The sequence below is a fragment of the Balaenoptera physalus genome (assembly GCF_965194825.1).
Source record: "Balaenoptera physalus genome assembly, chromosome: 16".
Taxonomy (NCBI): domain Eukaryota; kingdom Metazoa; phylum Chordata; class Mammalia; order Artiodactyla; family Balaenopteridae; genus Balaenoptera; species Balaenoptera physalus.
This window is the reverse complement of record NC_138898.1, coordinates 6,706,974-6,731,133: the sequence shown is the minus strand read 5'-3', so window position 1 is coordinate 6,731,133 and position 24,160 is coordinate 6,706,974. Positions and strand designations below refer to the sequence as shown.

The 24,160-nt window shown below is 44.5% G+C and overlaps 1 protein-coding gene and 1 long non-coding RNA gene across 2 annotated transcripts in view; both read right to left on the bottom strand.

Moving 5' to 3' along the window:
* Positions 1–243: 243 nt before the first annotated feature.
* Positions 244–8,366, bottom strand: LOC309644468. Its single transcript, XR_014254447.1, has 2 exons — positions 7,651–8,366; positions 244–7,616 (listed from the first exon to the last, which is right to left on the bottom strand). It is a non-coding gene; the product is annotated as an uncharacterized lncRNA (long non-coding RNA).
* Positions 8,367–9,222: 856 nt separating this feature from the next.
* The window catches only part of LOC309644434 (beta-1,3-galactosyl-O-glycosyl-glycoprotein beta-1,6-N-acetylglucosaminyltransferase 7), a 400,935-nt gene continuing 385,997 nt past the window's right edge, over positions 9,223–24,160 (bottom strand). Inside the window, exon 4 of the mRNA XM_082428166.1 lies at positions 9,223–9,509. Coding sequence (XP_082284292.1) covers positions 9,427–9,509 — 83 coding nt within the window. The 3' untranslated portion in view covers positions 9,223–9,426. The remainder of the gene's footprint in view (positions 9,510–24,160) is intronic.

Below are 24,160 nucleotides of genomic sequence, written 5' to 3'. Positions count from 1 at the left end.
TGTGGCTTTTTGTGTCTGGCTTCTTTCACTTAGCATAATGTTTTCAAGGTTCATCCACGTTGTTGCATAATATTCCATTGTATGTATATACCCCATTTTGTTTAGCTATTCTTCACTTGATGGACAACTGGGTTGTTTCCACCCTTTTGGCTATTTTAAATAGTGTCGCTATGAACATTCATGTCCAAGTTTTTATATGAATACTTGTTTTCAATTATTTGGGGTACACACCTAGAAGTGGAATTATTTTCTTTGTTGGTTTTTCATGCCTCCTTATCTTTTTTTTTTTTTTTGATATGGACCATTTTTAAAGTCTTTATTGAATTTGTTACAATATTGCTTCTCTTTTATGTTTTAGTTTTTTGGCTCCCAGGCATGTGGGATCTTAGCTCCCTGACCAGGGATCGAACCCGCACCCCCTGCACTGGAAGGCGAAGTCTTAACCACTGGACCACCAGTGAAGTCCCCATGCTTACTTATCTTTAATCTGGCTCTTCTTCTACACTTTAAGCCCCATGAATTCAGGGCTGTCATGTGCTTCAATTACCATTTCATCCTCAGCCACTAGCACAAGGCTTACTCAGAGTGGGCACACAAATACCTGTTCAAAAAATGAATGAACCGGTCAAGTAAGCAAACCAGCACACAACAACAACACACAAATCTACCATGTTCATTCTAAAGCTGCATGATGAGCCCCATTGCGTAGACTCACCGCCATTTCTTTCAAAGTGTACCTGATCAAATCTCTCCTCTGCCCCCCAATTCACCCCTAGCTCCCACCTTCCTCAGAGGAGGGGTCAAAACTGTGACAATGTCCGGCAAGGTGTTAGGTGGTCTGGTCCTCCACACCCCATACGGTGCTTCTCATCTGCACCTCCTGCTATCCCCACCCCAGCCCTACTTTCTCCACTCCACCCACACTGTCTCTTTACTGGTCTTCAGTCTTTCCAACCCCACCTCAGGGTCTTTTCACTCGTCATTCCCTCTGCCTGGGGAGCTCAACCACCAAATATCCAGGTGGTTCCCTCCCTGACCTCCTTCAAGCCTTTGCTCATGCCTTAGCTTCTCAGAGAGGCCTTCCTTGATCACACGGATTAAAGCTGTACACACAGACGCCCACCCAGACACTCAGTACAACCTACCCCTTCCCCCGCCCTCCCGTTTCCATAGCACTTAGCCTCAGATAAACATTTTCTTCTTTATTGTCGACATCACCCCACTTGAACAGAAGCTTCATGAGGGCAGGGATTTTCATTTGTTTCTATCATTTCTGTAGCCCTCGTCCTGCACGTAGTAGGTCCTCAGTAAGTATCTGTTGTGTGAATGAAGGAATAAGTGAACTCAGCTCCTTCTGACGGTCATGTCCCACTGCTGCTCATCTAACTGATCTGGCATCAGACTTACGGACAGTTTGCCGGTGAATGCCAGGCAAGGCTGTCCACCAGCAGGGAGCCCAAAAGACGAGCTTCCCCCACCCCTTGTCTCTGGGATGCTGAAATTAACTTGGGACCTCTGACAGTGCTTGTCTACACTGGCCTACACAGCATCAGCCATGGTCAGTAGAGGCAATTTCCAAAACGCTCCTCCCGGGCAGGGTCCCAGGCAGGTCACCGACGGGCCTGCAAGGAAGCCAGGAGGGGCTGAGGCTGGAGTGCTGCACTCACGCACACACATTCATAAACGTAGACAGCAGCATCAGAAAATATGTAAGCAATGCCTTTATTATAACATTAACCACGCGGCTTTTTGTTAAGCGTCCTTCAGGCTCTGGAGTCAGAAGCGCATGGTTCAAATCCAGGGTCTACCACTTTCCCGCTGGGTGGCCATAAAAACATCGTTAACTTCACTAAGCCTCACCTCCCAAATCTACAATATGGGAACGATGACAATATCTATCCCATAGGGATGAAATGGGATTAAGATAAAATAATTTACGTAAGGTATACAGCATTGCATCCAGCTCACAGCAGGGGCCCATTCACTGTACTTGTACTAATTGAGCACCAAGCATGTACTAAGCACTGTGCTGCTGTATCTGCTCACTGCTATGGACTGTTCAGACTGTCCCAATCCTCCTGGAGCTCTCCCTTGTCAGAGAACACACACCTTAATTTTACAAGTTATTTGTGTGACCATGAGATTAAAAACTCAAATAAATGCTTTGGAGAAAAGTAATAGTGTTCTGATAGGCTGCATATTCCAATCTAGCCCAAGTAGTCAGGAAAGGCTTCCTGGAGGAAGTGACACTTGAGTTGGGAGCTAAAAGAAGAGCAGGAGTTAACTGGAGTGAAGAGAGATGGGAACGCAGAAGAAAGAGTTCTCCTTGTGGGTAGGGAGGTTAATTTGTCCTGCTTTGTCCAGACTTCCCTGGTTTTAGCACTGGAAATCCCACAGCACGGGAAGCCCTTCAGTCCTGGCAAACTGAGACAGCTGGTCACCCTAAGTGAGGGGAACTGTATGTGCAAAGGCCCTGAGGCAGACGGGAGCACGTTCCATTTTAGGAACGAAAAGAGGGCAAGTGTGGCTAGGACACAGCGATTAGTGTAAGATGACGCAGGAAAGCTGTGTTCAGGAGGCTGTTGTGCCATATTAAGGAATTTGTTCTTGACCTCAAGAGCAATAGGGCGCCATTGAGGAGTTTTAAGCAGGGAGATCATGGGAGCAAAGGTGGGTTGTTGTCACGTTTACCCCACACTAAGTGGAGAATGGATTAGAAGAGACTGGAAGCAAACAGCAGGTTATCGACTCAATAAATGCTAGTTCTTCTTAATACCATTATTGTTATTTCAAAGTGGGGAGAATCACCAATTACTAACTGACTATTCCAGTTTGGAGTTGGGGTGTTTGGGAGCTCATGGGGGCATATCTTTGGAGTATCTACAGAAGCTGCAGAAGCAAGCTCTGCATTTCTATCACATCAACTTGCAGAGAACAAGGGACCAAAGACTGAATTATGCTTTGACTCAGGTCAGCAATAATAGAGTTCCCCATTGTGAAGGACTGAATTCAGTCAAAAATTTAATTTTTTTTTAATAAATAGAACAGAAAGGTCAAAATACTGCTAGCAGAAATAGGGATCTGAAATTGGAAATTGCTCAGTGATGCCTTTTACTTCTTCTCTGTTATATTAATGACTTTTCCAAACTCTCTCCCAAAGGAATTTCTCTCAGATATGCTAATGTCACTCCGTTTCTCTAAAACCTCATGTCAAATAGTGCCACTGAAAAGGCCCTAACAGAAGATACCCTTGGAAATCACCTGTGATTAGCAGTTTTATTTAAAGTGAAACTAAAAAGAAACATCCCTACAGGTTCAAGTGGCAAAAACCAACAAGGACTGTTCCCTGGATTCTCATTGCAGCCTCTCCCCTCTGCCTGGACCACTCCCTCCTCCCATCTTTCTCCTCCCATTCCCCCTTCTCCTGGCTGAGACCTTAAGAATCAGATTAAACATGAAACTGTCCCCAACTCCCCAGGCTTGATGGGAGATCCCACCTTATACCACCTGGACATTAGTATTTCCCCTTACAGGACACTTGATCACCTCTCTCCTTGCTAGTTTAATCCCCCTTCTCCCCCCAAAAGACGGTGGGCAGCTCCAGGGCGGGGACTGGCTGTACACTTGCATCAACTGTGATTCTAGAGCGTAGAGCAAAGCCTGCCATGTGTGGATTCACAGCAAATACATGTTGCGTCGAAAGACTTGTTTATTGGTACTTGGTGTTCAAGGGACTGTATTATCCGCCATGCTCTATGAACATCACCGAATTCAATTTGACCCCCTCGACAACTCTATAAAAGTGAATATAGCCAGTCAGACTGAGAAACCGACAGTCAGGGGGTTCAATTAATTTGTCAAAGCCATGTTGCCAGTAACTGGCTGGGCTGGGATTCCAATCAAGCATGTGACTCCAAATCCCATGTTTTCGACCATTTCAACAGTGACTCACAACGCAAGTACAGGAGGATATAAATGCACATGTTTTGATTTAAAGAAAATTTTTATCTGTTTTTAACTGCAGTAAAGAATTTTAGCCCACGCTGCTTTCCTTCTCCGGGACAGAATGAAAACTGAAGGGAAGAGACATATCAGACTACGGTATTTTCTTCAGACTGAATTCTGCCTGGCCTCAAGAAAAAGCTATTTATTGTTAATGATTAGAAGTCCAGGTTTAATGGGTAGTCAAAGCCGTTCCTGGTGGGCTCTGCAGTGCCATTATGAGGGGAAAGAAAGACACAGGGTCTGGGTGAGCTGAGGCGAGAGAGGTACGTAGGGTGCGAATTGAAAGAGGAGCTCCCTCTCCTGGCCGTGCAAGCCCCGGGTCAGCTCTGGGAACGAGAGCCTCCTTACGCATGTGCCCTAACCACCTGGTCACTTGCCTCTAGTCCTGAGAGGCGGGGCTCTTTGATGTGGAGGGATAAAGGGGGTGATGCAAGCAGAGAGAGGCCAAGAGAAGATGCCGAGGAAGCCAGAATGCCAGGTCCAAGGGTAGGGCCACCACCCAGGAAATGCTGAAGAAGCTGATGGAGAGAAGCTATGGGATCTGGCCAGCCACCAGCCCACGAGAGGCGGCTCTCATCACACCGCCAGCGGGGACCAGCTGACTGTCCAATCAGGAGAAACTGTGCCCTGGCTGCTGAAAACACTGCAGCCAGAGCACGTGTCAAATGAGTGTCTGGACTCCAGGAGGCCATGTCCCCCAAATGCCCTCAGGACAACTGTAAGACCAAAGAAATCCCTTGATATCTAGCAGGAAGGGGGAATCATACTTGGGGAGGAGGAGGCCATGTCTGAATGGTGCCCTCTCTGGATCCTGACACGGGGCCACCAATAGACACTGGTCCAGACAACACAAGTCCCTAGGATGCTGAAGAGGTGCAGTGAGGCCAGGGAGGGATCTGTGGTTTACCATGTTGAAGCAATGCAAAGTTACATCAAATCGAAGGTGTGTTTATTGAGGACACCTCAAATCATTGCAGTTGCTAGTGCATTTTATAAATCTGCAAGGTTAGGTGCAGCACCTATGGTGCCCCTAATTTATGTGGCTACAGAACTCTATCTTTAAGAAGCTTCTGGTCCAGAAATCTCAAGATGGCAGCCTCACAGGTAGGTTTCATTTGTCCCACAAGAGTTTTGTAATTTTTTGAATTAGATACCCACATTTACAAATCAAGGGGTTTTACCAAAAAATAAATCCATATTTTTAATATTTCTCCAAAAAAAATCAGATGCCCTGACAATAGAAATCTCACCTTCCTACATGGCAGCTGCTCCGCTGAGATGGCATGAAGGCCAAGTTTGCCCCAATCTACAGCACTCCTCAATATCTCTCCATCACTAGCCAAAGTTAAAGGTCCACTTCCATTTATCATGGTGCTTGTTCTGCTGTTTTTATTACAGTGAGAAATATTTCTCTGTGGCCATGCCTCTAGTGGTGGGGGAGGGGGGGAGAAAATGATAGAGGCTAAGAGATCCCTGCTTTTCTGGTGTCCAGCCTTTTCCTCCCATCTACATGTCACCTGCCTGGCCTGTGCTGGCCTTGGTCTTCTCTGGGGGGATCAGTGCTCCACACTTTGGAAGGGATGACATATCACTCAGTGCTGTAATATTGAGGCCACATAATGTGACCCCAACATAAAAATAGTACAGAGTGGTGGTTGGGGTAGTTGGAATCCTGGACTATTACTTACCAGCTGGGTAAATTTGTACAAGTAACTCACACTCTGTGTGCCTCAGCCTCCTCATCTGAGAAATGGGCACAATAATAGTGCCCACTCCATAGGGTTATGTGATAATTAAAACTAATACACACAACGTGCTTAGCACAAGGTCTGATATGCAGTAAGTACATCAGTGTTCTTAATTGCATGATTATTGGGACTTCCCTGGTGGTCCAGTGGTTAAGACTCCACACTTCCAGTGCAGGGGACGCAGGTCCAATCCTTGGTCAGGAACTGAGATCCCGCATGCCACGCAGTGCGGCCAAAAAAAAAATTACATGTTCATTATTTCCCTTCCAAGAGGCAAAGTTTAAGTCATTCTTTTCTCCCTTCCTCTCTTCCACCTGTGCCTAATATTGGGCTCAGCCCAAAGAGGTGAAAGTGTGGGTATAGCAAGTATTCACTAAACATGTATTCAGTTATGAAATCACTGAGGGAATGTCAGTTTCTGAAATAGTCTGTTGTATTTCTGGTACAACTATGGGAACTGATATATGGAAAGCCTTCATATAGTTATTAAATACATGAAGAAAGAGAAACAGCAAAGAAAAGGTGGAAAGTGGCAAAAGAAGGGGACAGATGAAGTTAAGTTTCCAGAACTTATTTCAGCCACTGAAGTTGATCTCTATTGCTTTCATCTCCCTTTTGGGGTAATCACACCCCATTTTCCTTGGACAGCCCCCCTCCCTCACTCTCAGTCCATGAAGTTAGGCAGGGCTGACTCCCCCCTATAGCTGGGAGGAGGGGAACTGTGCCAGTCAACATAATCCCATCCCACTAGCCGTGACGATTTGTTCAAGCTGTGTTCATGAGCACAGCTGATCCAGCTAAAGTGAATCCCTAAACTCTGTGCGTGCTCCTTAAAGGAGAAGCTCTCTTTCCCTGCAGGGGATGAACCAGTGAAGGTGCAAAGATGGATGCCTGAAATTGTTTGGGGCCACCACAAGAGAGAGGCCTACTAGAATCAAGCCGATAATACTCAATTAGAGCCAAGAGATAGAGAAAGAATCCCATGACTACTATTTAAGAACCTGGATCCAGCCATACCTGAGGCCATTACCCTATGAACTTTTCAGTTTCTTGAGCCAACTTTTTTTTTTAATTAGACCAGTTTGATTTGGGGTTTCTATCATTTGCTGTTGAAACGATCCTGACCAATAGGGTAGACTTAAATTACCTTTGGTTCAAGGCAAGGCACAAAACAAAACAAAGTCAAAACCGCGGATGCAAATCCTTAATTACACAAAAGCTACCATTTTGAACACCTTCTATGTGACAGCCTCCAGCCAGACCCTTGATATACATCGCAATGCCCAAACCATATACACTTCTGGTTCTCCAATAAACCCTATGATCCTTCTTTTCTAAAGAAAGAAAAATAAAACATCCAAATGCCCAATACCCAACTCTTTCTCTTGGTCTTTTAAAATGAATCTTGTGTCTCGGTTACCATTCTTTGTGTCAGGGGAAAGAAAAACATACAAGAGAACCTCCACATAAATCAATCTTTATTCCATTTCAAAGCCTGCAAGATTTTCCAGATATTCCAAAGGTCTCCTTCCCTGAGTGAAATACTACATTTATTTAATAAAGCAGGTAGGATTTACTATCTGGACACGGGTAAGCACTTTTTACTTTTCACAAGATAGATGACAGCTGCTGGCAGGCTTTTTTCCTCCCTCCTTTTTTTTTTTTTTTTTTCTTCTCTCTCTTTTGCTATGACTGCACAACTTTACCTATCACAATTGAATTACCAAACTGAGCCAAATAAAGATTGTCCCTATGGGGGTATTGTAGAGGTTGCAGGCTTTATTTTCTTTTAAAGACTTCAAAGAATTAAAAATAAATGTTATCAACTATGGTTTTAAATGATGCTTATTGCTTTGGGGGAGCCTTAACACCCCCCAACTCACACACACATACACACATACACACGCACACACACATACACACACACACACACACACAGAATAAGAACAACAGACTTTTAAGCTGAATTTGCCGGGGAAAGGAGCTGGGAAGTAGTGGGGAGGAAAACATAAAGTTCTACCCGCAGTCCCAGCCTACATTGCCAGAGAAAGACAAAGAGTCTACGCCAGACTATTTCTACCCCTTGGCTTCAAATCTGGGAAGGAGTCAGTGCTTTAAATAGAGTCTGCCCGTGGAGGAGAGAGAGCAGCTGAGAGAGGGAGAAAAGAGGTTTGTTTTCATTTGCTGCCAGCAGGACAGAAGGTGAAGGTTTCTCTCTCGACATCTTCACCCATAAGTTGGGCAGCAAGCCAGTTTGTTCTTTGGCTGAAAAACTCCAATTAAAAATGTATGACTTCGGTCTTCTGGAGAAGGGGGGCGAAAAGTCAACGCTGGGTTGTACAAACACTTGAGGCAGCAGCAGTGAACTGAGGCATCTCATTACCTCACTTGCCAGCTGAGGTCCAGGAAACAACACCCACGAATTCTGGGCAGAGGACGGGGTACATCCGAAGGCACCTTCCACAGCCCTCACCCATTCGTATGGGTTCATCTTGGGCCCCCAAACTACGGCTTCAGAATAGGCCACTTCAGGTGCTTGATCAAGCATTTTCCAGCACAAATAACTCTTCCAGTTACTTATATGCACACATGTATACACACAAATATGCGCACACACACACACACACACACACACACACACACACACACACACACAGGGCTCCTTAATGATATTTTCCCCAGTGATACGTGTCTTCCTCTGCTCATGACTTATCAGAGAATCCGGAGACGTTTTCTTCACGTCCTTTAGTCTATTTACACTTTTGTTAATGATATTGGTCTTGTCCATCTCTGCACGCCCAGCACTCAGCGGGTTGGTGAATAACATTATATTCATTTGTTAACAATATATATATTTGTTGAATGAAAGGGCAGATGAAAAACTTAGGAGGCAAAACACTCAATTTCCCCTACTTTCCATCTTATGAACATCCAACATTGCTCAGAAGCTTCCCTCTCATCCTCTTCTTTACATCCCCCATAGGATTCCTTTTCCACAAAGCATTGGTGAATAATTGAGAATTTTCCTGATGATTTTATAAAGCAGAGACATTTGAAATGGCTCTTCTCCCCAATCCCCCTTCTCCACAGCAAAGCCCCTCTTCAGGTGGTTCTCCCTGCCAGTAAGCAACTGCACTCACTTCCTTCCATGGTGTGACACTGAGCAATTCCTCTCTGCACCCAAACTTGCATTCTAGCCTCCATCAAAACAAAATAACCTGCAGAAGCAAGGGCCCAACGGCAGTTTACGAGCCACCGACTACCCTGAGTTTAACCCCTGGTGCCAATGGCTTATCAAAATATTTCTTCCAAACATCCCGAGTTCCGTCCCTGAGTGAGGTTCTGGTAAATTAAATGACATGTTATCAGTTGGAAACCTTTAAGTTTTAATGTTCAAACTTAGCATCCCCAAAGGGTAAGGATGCCTTTGCTGACCTGGAGTCTCAGAACTGGTTAACCCTCAGGACCACTTTTTTTTTTTTTTTTTTTTTAATTAATTAATTAATTTATTTATGGCTGTGTTGGGTCTTCATTTCTGTGCAAGGGCTTTCTCCAGTTGCGGCAAGCGGGGGCCACCCTTCATCGCGGTGCGCGGGCCTCTCACCATCGCGGCCTCTCTTGTTGCTGAGCATAGGCTCCAGACACGCAGGCTCAGTAATTGTGGCTCATGGGCCTAGCCGCTCCGCGGCATGCGGGATCCTCCCAGACCAGGGCTCGAACCCGCGTCCCCCGCATCAGCAGGCAGACTCTCAACCACTGCGCCACCAGGGAAGCCCAGGACCACTTTTATTATGTCAGTTACCAACATCCTTGAATTCATCAGAATTCTCTTTTGATGGTTCACCTTGAATGCAGACAGTTTCCTAAAATCTCTCCTTTTATTAGTTATTTTTCTGCATGAATCAATTATTTTTTTCTTTATTAACTTTATTAACATCCTCCAATAATCCCCACCTACTGGTATTCTCTTGTGTAATCTCATCTCTTAAGGGCAGACTGGATCTACGGATCTTGCTTTTAATGAGTAGAATGTGGCAAAAAAGATGGGGTGTCATTTCAGACTGTAAAACACTGTGACTCTCATCTTGCTGGCCTGTCTCTCCACTGCCATCTCAGCTTGCACTTTGATGAAGCAAGCTGCCTAGTTGGCAAGGCCCACATGGCAGAGAACTAAAGCCAACTGCCAGTAATGAACTGAGGCTTTTAGTCCACCAGCCCGCAAGGAAATGAATCCTTCCAACAACCGCATGAGTGAGCTTAGAAGTGGGTTCTTCTCCGGTGGAGCCTTCACAGGAGACCTCGGACCCAGCTGACATATGATTGCCCCCTTGAGAGACTCTGAGCCAGGTGGGCTGCGCTCAGATTCCTGACCTGCAGAAACCGTCAGATTAAAAAACATGTGTTGTTTTAAGCCACTAAGTTTTGGGGTAATTTGTTATGTGGCAATAGGTGACTAATACACCTGGAAATTAAGACCCTTCTGAAGTGTTCATCACCCCCATGTCAGTTGATAAGCAGCCTAACGTGAGGTGCTTGACCTCCACTCTGTGGACAGCTCTATCACCCAGCATTAAAAGTCCAAAGGAGGGACTTCCCTGGCGGTCCAGTGGTTAAGACTCCATGTTTCCAATGCAGGGGGCATGGGTTCGATCCCCGGTTGGGGAACTGAGATCCCACATGTCACACAGAACAGCAAAAAAAAAAAAATTCCAAAGGATACCCTTTCCCTTCTCATCTCACTGAGCGATTCTGAACAACAGACCCACGGAAGTTGAATCGCACAAAATGAATCACTGGTTACCACTCACTAGGTCTATGCTATCTGACTAAAGTTCTAAGAAACTCCAGAAAACCAAGATCAATAATCTCTGAATTATCTTTCTGTGAAGACCTTATATACACCCTTATTTTTCTGGATTTTATTTAAGCCACTAGTCTTCCCTAGCTAAGATGCTACAGCCATAATGATGGCCGCTGTCTCTTCAGCCAGATTAATCCCCCAGAGGTGGAGGCCTCATTCTCCAAGTGGCCTGCCTGCCTGGGTCCCTCCTCTACTCACTACCAATAAACGGAAGCCTTCATCCCCCCAAAGTCTACACGATTGAGAAGCCATGTCTTGTGGGAAAATCCCACTTTGGAAATTGATTTATCAATCACTATATTCATCAGCTGTAAGCAGCCACACAAAGCTACCCACCAGATAGTTCGGTTTCTAATCATGGGGGAAGACTTCTGCCTGAGCTCTTCCAATTCTAACGTGGTGGATATAGAAATGCACCACCCAGACCCTTCCTCCAGGAAGTGTTTGCCGTTCAGCTGCAGGGATGCATCAGCAACAGAGTCCAGCTGCCAACGCCTTCGGGGCCTGCCTGGCCTTGCTTCGGGGCCTGCCTGCCTTCCTCGTAGCTGGGCAAGGTGCCATGAGTGTGTAGAGGGCCTAGCCATTTGGCCCAGTGCTGGACACTCTGAGGGTAGTATTAGCTCCAGAGCTCCCCACTGGGGTAACCCAAGCTTTAATGACCTGCATCTCAGTTTCTTTTCCTTCTGCCCATTCCTGCTTCCCCTCCCTTCCTTTCCGTATGTTGATCTCTCATAAATACTTTATAACCCAAACTGTCCCAGCATCCGCTTCCTGAGAACCCAAGCTGTGATGTCACTGTTACAGAAGCCCTACTTAAAATGTGATTCCTAGGAGAGTGTGTAAAAATGCCTAGAACAGCGTTTACTTCCATTTCTGTTTCCACGTACGCAGTTCTATTTCCAATCTTCTGGCTCTTCTTCGTCTCCTCTGCAAGATGGTGGCCTCCATCAGAGCATGGACTATCTCCTCTGATTTTTTTTATACTCAAAGTGTGGTCCAAGAATCAGCAACATCTGTATCAGTTAGTGGACCGTATTAGTGATGTGGAATCTCAGGCCCAACCCTAGACCGAATGGGTAAGAGTCTGAATGTTAACAAGACCACATCAAAGTTGATAAGCAGGGTTCTGCTATTTGGTGCCTACCCACAGCCCCTCATACATGCCTGAGCCTATGGGAAAGGTGAAGACCCAGCCCTGCTGACTGAGTTTGCCTGAGATGTCTGATGAAAAAGCTTGAGGAAAATCATTGATTAGAAAATGGGAATCTTTCATTTTGGAGAAAAGGTATGATACTCAAAGACAGAACATTATGGCACTGTCCAGCTGCCCAGGGAACAGTCCTGGAGCAGCTTCTCATTCAGCCACAACTTTCCTGCCCCACCCCTACTAAAGCAGGCATCCCTACCATCAGACAGGCCTTGTCGTGTCCATCTGTCCCCTACAGGTCCTTTAAACGTCTGGCACATAAAAAGTAAATACATTAAAGAACTCTGAGAAGACGAGATTCAAAGCCAGGGGGCTGGCCAAATAAGCCCCAGGCATGAGGTGTGCCGGTTTGGCCTCTGAGCTAGGCCTTGTGAAGGATGATTTAGGCATTTATCACTCAGACACAGACAGAGACACAGACATGTGAGGAGCCTTTTGTCAGCCTTCAAAGAGAGATTTTAATGAACTGGCTGTACTTCATCATTCTGATAGTCACAGAAACTAGAGGAGGAAATGAGAGGCTTGGCAGGTCATTCAGTCCATTACCTGCCTTCATTGAGCAGGTCTCTAGTGTATATTTTGTAGGGTTTTATGACATTGCCTAGTTAAAATGATTTTCGTGCCTGGAGAAAACTGGGGGTCAGTTCACACTTGCTCTTTTGCTTCTCTCTCCTACAAAAGTCACAATCCAAATTCTGCTCTTCTCGTCTGCAAACTATTTCTTGCAAGCAGAAGTGAAGTGTTAATACGAAGTAAGATGTCATAATCTATTTTGTTCCATCTAAGCAATGTTTCATCGGGATAGTCTGGGGCATGCAACAGCGACAACAAAACTTAACTTACAAGGTGTTTATTTTGTTCTCTCACTACATGCCCAGGTCAGCAGGGAGACTCTGTTTATCATGACTGAGATCTCAGACTAATGAAGATATTTCAGTCTGTTCTTCCACGTTCACCAAAGGAAAGAGATGGGAAGAAAGCAGTTTGCACATGGGTTTTGAAAGTGTCTTCACTGAAATGACACACATCACTTCTGCTCTCATTTTACTGGCACATCATTTAGCCACAGACTTATCATATGGCCCACCCCTGTGCCTGGAAGGGAGAAGAACCAGAAATATGTTGTGGGCAGCAAAAATGATTGCCACATGAAAGAAATCTACTGCAAATGCTAAATGGGCAACCTCATTCTCCGTGGCCACCTGATGATAAGAGCATGACTGTGGAGGTGGGCAGGTGGCTTTCACGTATGTCAATCAATGGATATTTACTGAGTCCCTAGTTGCAGTGTCAAGAGAAAGTCACTCAGTGATGGTAGTTACCTTCAAAAGAGAAAGGCAAGAGAAAATGTAAGTCAGTAGATAAATAAACCATGCAATGAAAAATGTTGTGAAGCATATATATAAGATAGATATGTGTGTGTGTGTGTGTGTGTGTGTGTGTGTGTAATGGGCCAGTGCACTATTGATGCCCAAGCAGGGTGAGGAAGGCATCCATATGGATGGGTAACCTGCCTTGAGCTGTTGAAGCCCAAGTGGGTGAGGAGAGAGTTCAAATGGGGAAGCGACCCCATGCCAGGTGTGGCGTCCAGGTGGGGTGAGGAAGGCTTCCACAGTGGTGAGGGGAGGTGAGGAGGGAAGCGCAGCATGAGATGTTGGATCCCCAGTGAGGTAAGGAGGGCATCCACGCAGGGGGAGAGGCAACGGTAGAAACCAGAATCAGTTCTGTACAGGGGGACTGATCAGTAAGTAAATTAAGAATGATGTGAGCCTGGTTTTTCACTTTCTGAGAAGTAAGGTACAAATATGGAAATGGAGAAAATCAAAGTGAACTTGTGTCGTTGGACTGGAATTAGAGGTTATTGGAATAAACTCATAGATTTTGATAGATATGTGAATGAATAGACAGATGGATAGATTCGTGTGTGTGTTGTACCCACATACATTCCCCAGTTTGTCCATTGAGAACGTTTAGGAGGAGAAACACCAGCAATGAGCAAACCTAGCACCCAGACTTCGGCTTCTAAGTACCAATATCCACTAAAAGAAACCAGAGCTTTGGAGAAAGGGCTGTTTCCTGTGCTGGAGAAGAAAAAGTACAAGACCCTGCAACATCTTTTTATGTAAGTATGTGCTCAAAAAATGACAGAAATATGTTTTTTTAAAAAATGAAGCCAAACAGAAAGGGCTCCCTCTGACCACACTGAGGACAGTTTGAGCATTTAAGTTAATAATGATAGTGATGGATTATAACCCGATGACTAAAGTAGGAAACCAGGAGTCCACACAGGTACAAACAGACAGACAGGCAGACAAACAGTCCGGTGATAAATGGGGTATTTACACAGTCTCAAAATTCCTCCCTATAAAATACCTCTCAATTCCAATGGGGAAAAGAGTAACTACAGTGGACACACCTGGCAGACCCCACCATAATATAACAATCAGAGGGAACCTTATCAGTGATGGGACAAAGTCAAATCACGTGTTAACTGCTAGGATGCAAGGCAGCTTCACTTCTGGGGTATCTCTAGTGAAGATGCTTAACCTGATCCAATCATGAGGAGACATCAGACAAACCCGAAGTGAGGGACATGCTACAGAATAAAACACTGGACTGTCGTTCTCAAAAGTGTGCAGGTCACAAGAGTCAGTCACAAGCTGAGGCCATGTCCTGAACTAAAGGAGACCGAAGGAACACGGCAACAGAATGCAACATATAACTTTGACCTAGAACCTTTCACTATAAGGGACACTGTTGGGGCAACTGGTGAAACTTGAACAGAATCTGAGAGTTACTAGCTGATTTCCTGATTTTTATGCTTGTACTATAGCTAGGTAGAAGAACATCCTCTTTTGTAAGAAATACGTACTGAAGTATCTGTGGGTAAGGGGAGACACCCTCAAATAGTTCAGGAAAAAAGAATTCAGTCCTGTATGTGCAAATTTTGTAAGTTTTTATTGCCTCAAAATAACCAAAAAATGCAAAGTTACACTAAAAAGAATGAAAATATGAAAGTTACAGACCGAAAAGATACAGTTTTTAAATTTTTTGAAATTTATTCTTATTGAGTTTCCAACATGGTTTCTAACATTACATAAGCTTCACATGTGCATTATATTTCCACTTCTGTATGCCCTAGAGCATGCTCACCGACAAAAATGTAGTTTCCATCACCATACAGTTGATCTCCTTTACCCATTTTACACAGTCCCTCCCTTCCCCTTTGGTAAACCACTACTCTGTTCTCTTTACCTATCCATTTGTTTCTGTTTGGTTTGGTATGTTCCTGTATTTGTTTGTTTGTTTTGTTTTTTCTATTCCACACATGAGTGAAATCATACAGTATTTAGAAGATATTTTCAAATCACATATCTGATAAGGGGTTAATGTCCAAAATATATAAAGAACTCGTACAACTCAACAACAAAAAAAACAAACAACCCAATTAAAAAATGGGCAGAGGAGATGAACAGATTTTCCCAAAGAAGACAATGACTAATTTTGTTTGTAAAAAAAGGAATGCATTGTAAATCAACTCTTACTTCAATAAAAAATAAAATTTAAAAAGTAAAATTAAAAAAAGGAATGCACACACAGACATGCGCATGCGTGCGCATGAGCGCGCGCGCGCGCACACGCACACGCACACACGTCTACAATATTAACGGTGACTATCTCCGGGTGGCAAGATTGGGTCTAGAATTTTTGTTCCTGTTGGTTCTCTGAATCCTCTAAAATTCACTGCCAGGAGCAGGCGTTCCTTTTGTGATGAGAAAGTGTTGCAAAACGAGTTGACTGGCTTGGTTGTTCTCAATGCTTTTCTGGGTTCTCCGAGCATCCTGAGTCTTCAGCCACAGCTTTGCAGAGCTCAAGGCTTCACACAGGCAGCAAAGTAGGACAGAGTAACCTGCAGGAGACAGCGGGACTCTGCCTGTCAAGAGGTTTGCCTAATTTCGTCTGTTGCACAGCAGGGATCTCCAGAATCATGCCAGGAGAAGCCCCTGTGACACTCACCCTTCACAGTCAGCAGCGCTGTATATTGCCAGCATTAACCACTGGCACCCCAGAGCAGCCTTCTCGGCTACCCTCAGAGCAATTTAAGGCCTGTACATATTCAGCACGAGTTTCCACCGTGTAGGAAGCCAAGAGGTTGGGCGCTCTCTCTCGGGATCTCCATTCAGTCTGTTCTCCGGGGCTGAAGGCTGGGAACTGTTAACAAGACGTCCCTCTTTCCTATCACTCACACCTGGAGACGTGCTGGGGAGAAAGGCGTCTGGCTGATCTCCCAAAGCTGCAGAACTAAGCAGCCCTCCCTGGTCCCCACACATCAGGAGCTACGTCAGCACCAAGAGGCTTTTGTTGACAGCACTGTGACAAGTTTTTAATGAATCCTATCTGGAATTTAGGGTAGATATTTTCATGAATTTTAAATAGAAAGATGGGTTAAAGTCCACTTCTTGTTTGGGACTGAATAATGGCAATATCTGCAAAGTCTCTCCAGGGCATCTCTAATATCTAGCTGATGATTATTGGAGTCACCGGGAGAAACTGAAACTCAGAACAGATTTGTGGGCTCCAATGCCCATCGTATGGGCCCCTGTAAGTCAGAGATGCTTGTGGAGTTGGCAGGGAGAATGAGAATGATCCTTCTTTTTCCACCGTACACACGGCAGCATCGTTCGCAATTTTTTTAAGCAAACACGCGTTGATTTGATAATTCAGAAAACATAAGGAGGAAAAAAATAAACCATCGTGAAAATTATTCCAACAGATTTGACTTTTCAGGTGGGAATTTAAAGGGCGACCTCACACTCTGAGACTCATCTATTTGGCTCCAACTTAGCGGCTGCATCGAAAAGACAACGGACAGTGCAAGGATGGTCATTCCTAACCATAGTACCAGGAACAATCTTCTTCACATTAGCGCAGCACTTTATTGCCTGTAAAGCCTCGGTGTGCGTTTTTATTTAAATAATAAGTAACAGGCAGTACCGAAACAACAGCATCAGAATCCCCTGTGATGCTGGTCAACTATGCAGATTTCCTGGGTCTTCCCCAAAGCTTATGGAACCAGAAATCCTGGGGACGGGGGACGATATTATAACATCTTAAACACGCATCCCAGGGGCTTCTTGTGCACAAGGAAGTTCAAGAACAACTGAAGAGTGTGTTGAACCCCTTCGTAGGCAAGGCAGATAGGACCACCCACTTGCCCAAGGTCACATGGGGGTGAAGCGGGGGATCCTTCACTCCACCCCACTTTCCAAGAACCTTCAAAGCCACAGGGCAGCACAACTGCTCATGAATATGCTGGAAGCAGGTCCTGGAAAGTCTCCCTAGCCCTCCCGGCAGCTTCGTCCAAGTGACGGAGACCGAACATCCGCTGGGGAAGACAAAGCTAATTCTCCCCAGCCTAGCATGAGCCAGATTCTCCCAGAAATTAGGTTCCCTTTGGACTGTGAGGAAGTCCTTTCGGATGCACCATAGGAACTGGTTTTGGAAAGGCAGCTTCTCCAAGGTGACTTAACCCCTCATCAGGTCGGTTCTGGGAGTCCAGACTCAGCAGGAAGACTAGATGGGTGTGCACATGGCAGGAAGCATGGCTGTGAGTCTCAAAGCTTAGGAATGGGTCAGGAGGTCGGGGACGCAGGTGCACAGTCACCTGAAACACGGCTGGGACCGCCTGCACCCGGCACGCAGCTGCTTGGGTGGTGACGAGCCAGTGACATGGGAGACTATTTGGACGAAGGGAAATTCTCCTGCTCACCCCTTCCCCTCCCCCGCCTTTCAAGCAGGCAGCTTGCCTTTTACTCATTTCCTCGAGAGAAATGTGCGGCAGAAAGCAGATCGCCTGTAAGACTTTCAGCACCTCAGCCATAATCAACTTGAACCCGTGACCGAGGAGGCTCTCCCCACCCGCAAGTCATCAGACCTCAGAACTACTATCCGGATCCGTGGCAGGAGGGGCTGGCGAAAAGAAAAACCGAGGAGAAATTTCCTACCAGCCAGTCCAAATGTGTGTGGGGGTGGGGGCGCCGGGGGGGTCTTAGAGGCAGAAATACAGTTGAGTTACAGAAGATTTTTCAAGAATTGTCTTTCTCGGAAACATAAATGTATAGATTTACGTTCAACCTGCGAAGCTTTTCAGGAAGCCGTATTCACTGGTTCACAAGAAGCGGGCTGACTCTTAGGGAGAAAGTTTCCTTCACCTTCCAGCTCCAGGGTCAATGGGGACGTTTCACAGACTGAATCGGACCAGACACCTGAGCTCTAAACAGGTGAGTGTTGAAGGGCGCTGAACCATCTAACACAGACCCAGTAGTGCGCAGGCCTCATGCCCCATCTTCTCATAACCAAAGACATTCTTTAGAAACAAGACATGATAGGCAGGATTTAGGAAAGCAAGCCTCTCTCTTCTCTTCAGGCTACCACTAACCTTTGAGGCACTTTTGTGCAAAGTAGGAAAAGGAATTTTTTACTAAAGATACTTCCATCAGAACGTTGTCGTAATATGCTTGTCAGAATACTGTTTACTGCCTTCTGCTAGAAAATTACAGAAATAAATAATTCTATGATGTCTATGACAGACATGGCACACCCCTGGAATAGTGCAGTGTACAACCTTCACAACTGGACGTGGCAGCCCTGTATCATTCATCATTTTAACAAGGCTTGACCTTGAAAGAACATTATGGCGAAAGCAACAAGGAGGTCACTTACAGCAGGCTGCTGTTTCAAAACTCCCAGACTGTTGGGCTCAGTAAACACTAACACCACACTCTGCTTTCCAGATTGCAGGATTTCCACCCAGAAAGTGAAGCAGCATTCACAAAGAGGTTTGCAACTTGTAGGAATGGTAAAGTTTACAGAACATGGGGCACGCGGTAGGTGCACAGTAAGTGTGTGATTGTTTATTCAGTAAAAAATGGATGTGCCCAAACCCCAAGAGAAGGCTCCTGCCTTATTTCCTTCTTAACAAACTTGGCCTCTAACTCTCAGAAAATCATGGATGACTTTGTGATTCTTGCCAACCTCGACCATGGCATTGTGCCAACTTCTGGTAGTAAAGGAGGACCTGGTATGTTTTTCTTTAGTTTTTAAACAACCAATTCAATCAGAGAAAAGGCAATCTTGCAAACTAGGACTTTTTAATGGCTCTTATAGATTCCACAGTCCCCTTTATGGATACTTATAAAATATTGCAAAGTCCCAGCTCCCCAGAGACCAGCCCCAGGTGCTTCTGAAGTTGTTCCTAAATCTTGAAGCCTCCAGAGGCCTCCGGTCCTGAGGAGAGAGAGCTGGACGTGGCTTCCTTCCAAGCCTGGAAACAGCTTCCTTGAATTACTGAAATGTGGGCTGTTCCTCTCCCCCGAGAGAAGTTACCAGACTATTCCAGCAGCACTACTCCTCCAATCAGGCTAGCCAAGAAACGGAAGGGCAGAACCTAGCACACTTTCCAACAGGGCTCGTGGTTCATAAAGTCACGCTAATGAAGGGGAGTTGAAATCTCTGCTTATGAAACAGCATCATTTTACCTGCAGAGAACTGGCCTCAACACTGAGAGAGAGAGAGAGAGAGAGAGAGAGAGAGAGAGAAGGAAAAACACAACACTTGAACAGAAACCAGGATTGATTTTACTCCTTTCCATTTGACCGTCATGTCAGAGAGCAGTGAAATTTTATCATTCGCATTTTCTCAGGTTTTGGCTGAATTTGTTTTTATCCTTGTACATTACCTCTTTGACCAAATGCTTCTTATGCCTGGAGTTGCTCCGTTTTTTTATGTGGGGGGCAAAAAGCATGACACCTTTTCACTGAGTGTTAAAAAAAAACGTTCACACTCAAAGTGAAAGCCAAGCTATTTTAAATGAAGCACTCATGACTGCAGATGTGTTTCCAAATAGCAAAGGAACTGAGAAGAAAACAGCCGTACACAACTGACAAGGGAAGCTGGGTCCATTTGTGTAAACACGGAACACGATCGAACCCCCCTAACCCCATCCTGAGAGCGGAATCACGGGGGTTGGCCATTGTTGTTGGCTAAACAGGATAACTGTCCAGTCAAAACAGTGGGCTACAGAGTATAAAATAAAGAAAAACTTTTGTTGTATCACTTGGGGGGGGGGGCTACAGGTATTTTCTGACCTGAGTATTCAGTGGAGATGCATTCCTTAAATTCCTTGGCCAGTGGCAACAGCCCTCTTTCCTGGGTGGTGACGCCCTAACCAGGAAGATAAAGCCTTATCCTTGCCGTGGGTCAGCCATTTCCACACCCACCAGAACTTGTTTCCAACTTAATGATCTTCAGCCTCACTGAATGCTTGGTCAATGTACTCCCCCGCCCCCAGAAATGGGCCCCAGGCCTGCTCTTGCTTGTTTAACTCCCTTCTCTCTGGAAGGCTAGGAAAGAAAACCACTGAATGCACAGGTCATTTTAAGCCACGTTTTCCTCCTGTCCTGAAGAAAAAAACGTAATGTGAAAATAGCGACTCAGCCTGCATTAATTTCCCTGCATTTTCTTCCCGTTACTGATTGTACCTTGACATCCAAGCTGAAACGTGATAACACAACAAACCGAAACAAGCAAACAAAAAAAAACCCACAACAACAACAACAGAAAAAAACCAACAGGAGAGACACAAAGTCCATTTCTCTACCCTTAACTCTCAGCCACAACAGTTACTTGTCAGAGCTCCCCATCCTCCCAGGGAGCTAGCAAACTGATGCCCTCTGAGGTTCCGTCAAAAATTCCAGTTCCTGGAAAGTCAGAGGGTCAAAATTTATGTTCTCAAGGTAACTCCATGGGAAATAAAGACTTCCTTAGTTCAGTACCTATGACAATATATTTTCTCATTATAAATATCACCAATTGGACCTAAAAATTGTTGAGAAAGCCTTCTGCCCTTGAATGAATTTTAAACGTACTTTCTAGTCTACTGGAAATTGCTGGCATCATGGATCCTTCTGAATATATTCTCCCATTCTCATTCTCTCTCTCTCTCTCTCTCTCTCACACACACACACACAAACACACACACTTTATTAAGTTGAACAATGTCTTCTGAAGCCAAATGCCAAGTATACTTAGACAGAGACCCTACAATCCCTGGAGAAGGATCACTTCAGTCACAAAGAAAAGCAAGATGTAGCTACATCTTTATTTCAGAACAAATGCTGACAAAATAAGGACTGTCACTAAGGGTTTTCTTTCTTCACAGGACGCCACTTTCTGTGGGTGACCTACCTTCATCTTCACACCAGGTCTCTCACGTCTTTCCTGGAGGTGAGGTCTTCCTGTAGCCCTTCCTCTGCACAAAACGGCCAACACTCCCTCCAGCCTTTTCTCATCCCAGCGCGAGAGTCTCGTGCTTACCTGCATGAAGGTCTCGTGCTCACTGCCTTGGGCTCCCCGAGTTTAAAACAGGAAGGATCATGAGAGTACTTGGACTCCGGGGTCACTGCAAAGAACACGCCCCGCCCCGGGACGTACTGAGGTAGTAAGAATCACCTAGGGGATTTGTTACACCTGGCAGAAGCCTAGCAGGTGATTCTGATGCAGGTGGTCTGTGGGTTTTACTTGAAGACAGAGCTTCGTAAACTGTACCGTGCCTGAGAACCATGGGGATGGGAGGGGCAGAAGATCTTGTTAAAGATACAGATTCTGACTCAGTAGGTCTGGGGTGAGTCTAAACCCCACCTGGGTTTCTAACAAGCCCCCATGATATGGACGCTACCGGTCCACAGACCACACTTTGTGATGGAAGGTCTCGCCATTCAAAGTGTGATACCCAGGCCAGCAGCACTGACACCATCTGGGGGCTTGTTAAAAATGCACACGCTCGGGTCCCCTTCCAGACCTACTGCACTAGAATCTACATTTTATCAAGATTCCCCCAGTGATTCTTACACATCTTCTTAGTTTGAGAAGATGACATAGGAGAACTTCAGGATCAAATTCACAGAGAAGTTGTTTTCCGAGAAAGGTCAGAGAAGACCAAAAGCCACAAAAAATATATACATATATTTTTGATTCTATGCCATTTGAAACCCAGATTAAAGGTAGGCCTGTATTAGAGGGGACAGAGTAACCTATTTAGAAACCAACTTCTGAAACCCCACCTCCCTCCCTACCAAAGAAAACCACAAGAATTCAACTTGAGCTCCACAGCTCTGAATGTGAACAGCTCTCACATGCTATCACCTCTCCTTGTTTTCATTACTTCTCTCTGGTCATTAGGTCAACCAATTGGGGGACCAATGGATTACCATCATTCTGGAGACAGATGGTTTGGATGGTAAATGTAGATTGGTAAAGCCCAGTACCCTCAGTCAGAAGGCGAAGTAGAACCATACTTTTCGACCTCTATTGCTCCTTATGAAGATTCTGGCTGTGTTTGCTGTCTAGGGAGATCTAAAAAGGGCAGATGTAACCACTTCTATAAACTCAGTACCTAGCAAAGCATGTAACACATTATAAGGATAATTTAAGCAATATTGGTTGAAGCTGTTTATTCTAAGAATCAAAAAAGTAACTTGCTAAAAAAGTAAAAACCAAAAGAAGACGTTCAGCTATCCAGGTTTCTAGAAACCAAAAAGAATGGGGAAAACAGCCTTAAGTCCAAAAAAAACAAAGAAAAGAAAGAATTAAAACAAAATTTTAACTAGATAATCAGGCTCTAACAGAATCCAGGATCACCAGAAGCCCCCAAAAGCACTTGGAATCGGGGAGGTCCTATGTTTAAGCTCCTTATTTCCTTCAGTTTCGTTTTCTTGGAGCAGACAGTTTTCCTGTGATGAATGAATATTTTGACTTGGTGATTAATCACAGCTATACTGGAAGACCTGCCTGCATGTTTCCTCCCACAGAATCCTGCAACAGCTTCCTCGATGCCACAAACTGCAAAAGGGGGGCTCCCAAAATTGTTTTAATTGACAACCAACCAGGAAGTTGAGCATGGAAATCTCCACATGAGACATCTATAATTATAGTTCCTCCTAAAAAGAAATGGGCCATCTTCTGTTTGTCCTTTAATGTTGAGAAAAGGGCAGAATTTTTCCCCAGAGTCTTTAGTTTGAAAATATTGGTCTTTATACGCAGCACCACTCATTCTTTCCCTGAGCCCTTCATGATGCTTTAGGGGAGCTTTTAAAACTTAACTTCCCAACAGTAAGTCCTTCTGAAAGGAGAGTTTCCTAAATTCATTGATCCTCTTTTGCCAAGCTCACTGGATCCGGACAAATTAAACATAGTAAAGATTTCCTATGCCAATTCAGAGTACATTCTCTAAAAATTCAGAAAGCTTTTCTTCAACTCCAAGACAAAGAAATGAGAGAAAGGTAGGAAGGACAGGAGCGAGGAAGGGTTGGTGAGAGAGAGAGAATAAATCATGTAAAATATATATTTCCAAATCCGAAAGGACAAAACAATTCAACTAACATATATTAACCTTTATTCTATAACAGAGACATAAATAATTTTATGAATTCATATGACCTATACAAAAGACAAAATAAGATATTGCACTAAGTTTAGCTTGGGCTATTTGGATTTCGTATTAACTAAACAGATAAATCTATACAATTTAAGGAGTTAAGGCAAAACCAGATGATACTTCAAACACAACAGGAGGTTTGAAAAATAGGTGTAATTAAAAACAAGGGCATCCCATCTCCAGTTAATAAAGTGGTCATGTCTAAGGGAAAAAAAATCCCTTAGGTTCTTAAAAAGTGGTTATTATCAATCACGTTAATTAAAGTGAGAAATAAAGTGTAAGATTTCCCGTGGAGGAGAGCTGTTTAGCGGAGGTTTGACGATTAGCACTTAGAATTCGGGTAAGCAACTTTTTCCTTGTTAGATTTATGATCTATTCTTCCTATTAGAAAATATAATTTGGAAAATATGACTCTTTCACATATATAATTAAAATACAACTATGAAGCATTTTTTTAAAGGGAAGTCCTGATGGTGACCTCATAGAGTAAATTTGCAGACAAGCCATTACCCTATTTGTAGAGAAGACACAAAGCCAGCAGTTACCTTAAGAAAACCCAAAAAAACGAATTCCAAAGCAATAAAAACAAGTGAAACCAGTATATCAACACAGCACACAATTCTTTGGCAGTATCACACAAATCGTTGATTGAAGTCAGAACTTTTATACAGTTCTCTAATTCTCAGACCCGGTTGCCAGTCTTTGAAAACTAACTAAATAAAATGCCATATCTGCAACGAATTCAGTAATTCCAGGAAATTAAATTCAGAATAAACCTTGCAGACAGCTCTGAACTGTTACACTTAAGCATAGATGGGTATCAACTGCTGTGAGTCTCGATCCAA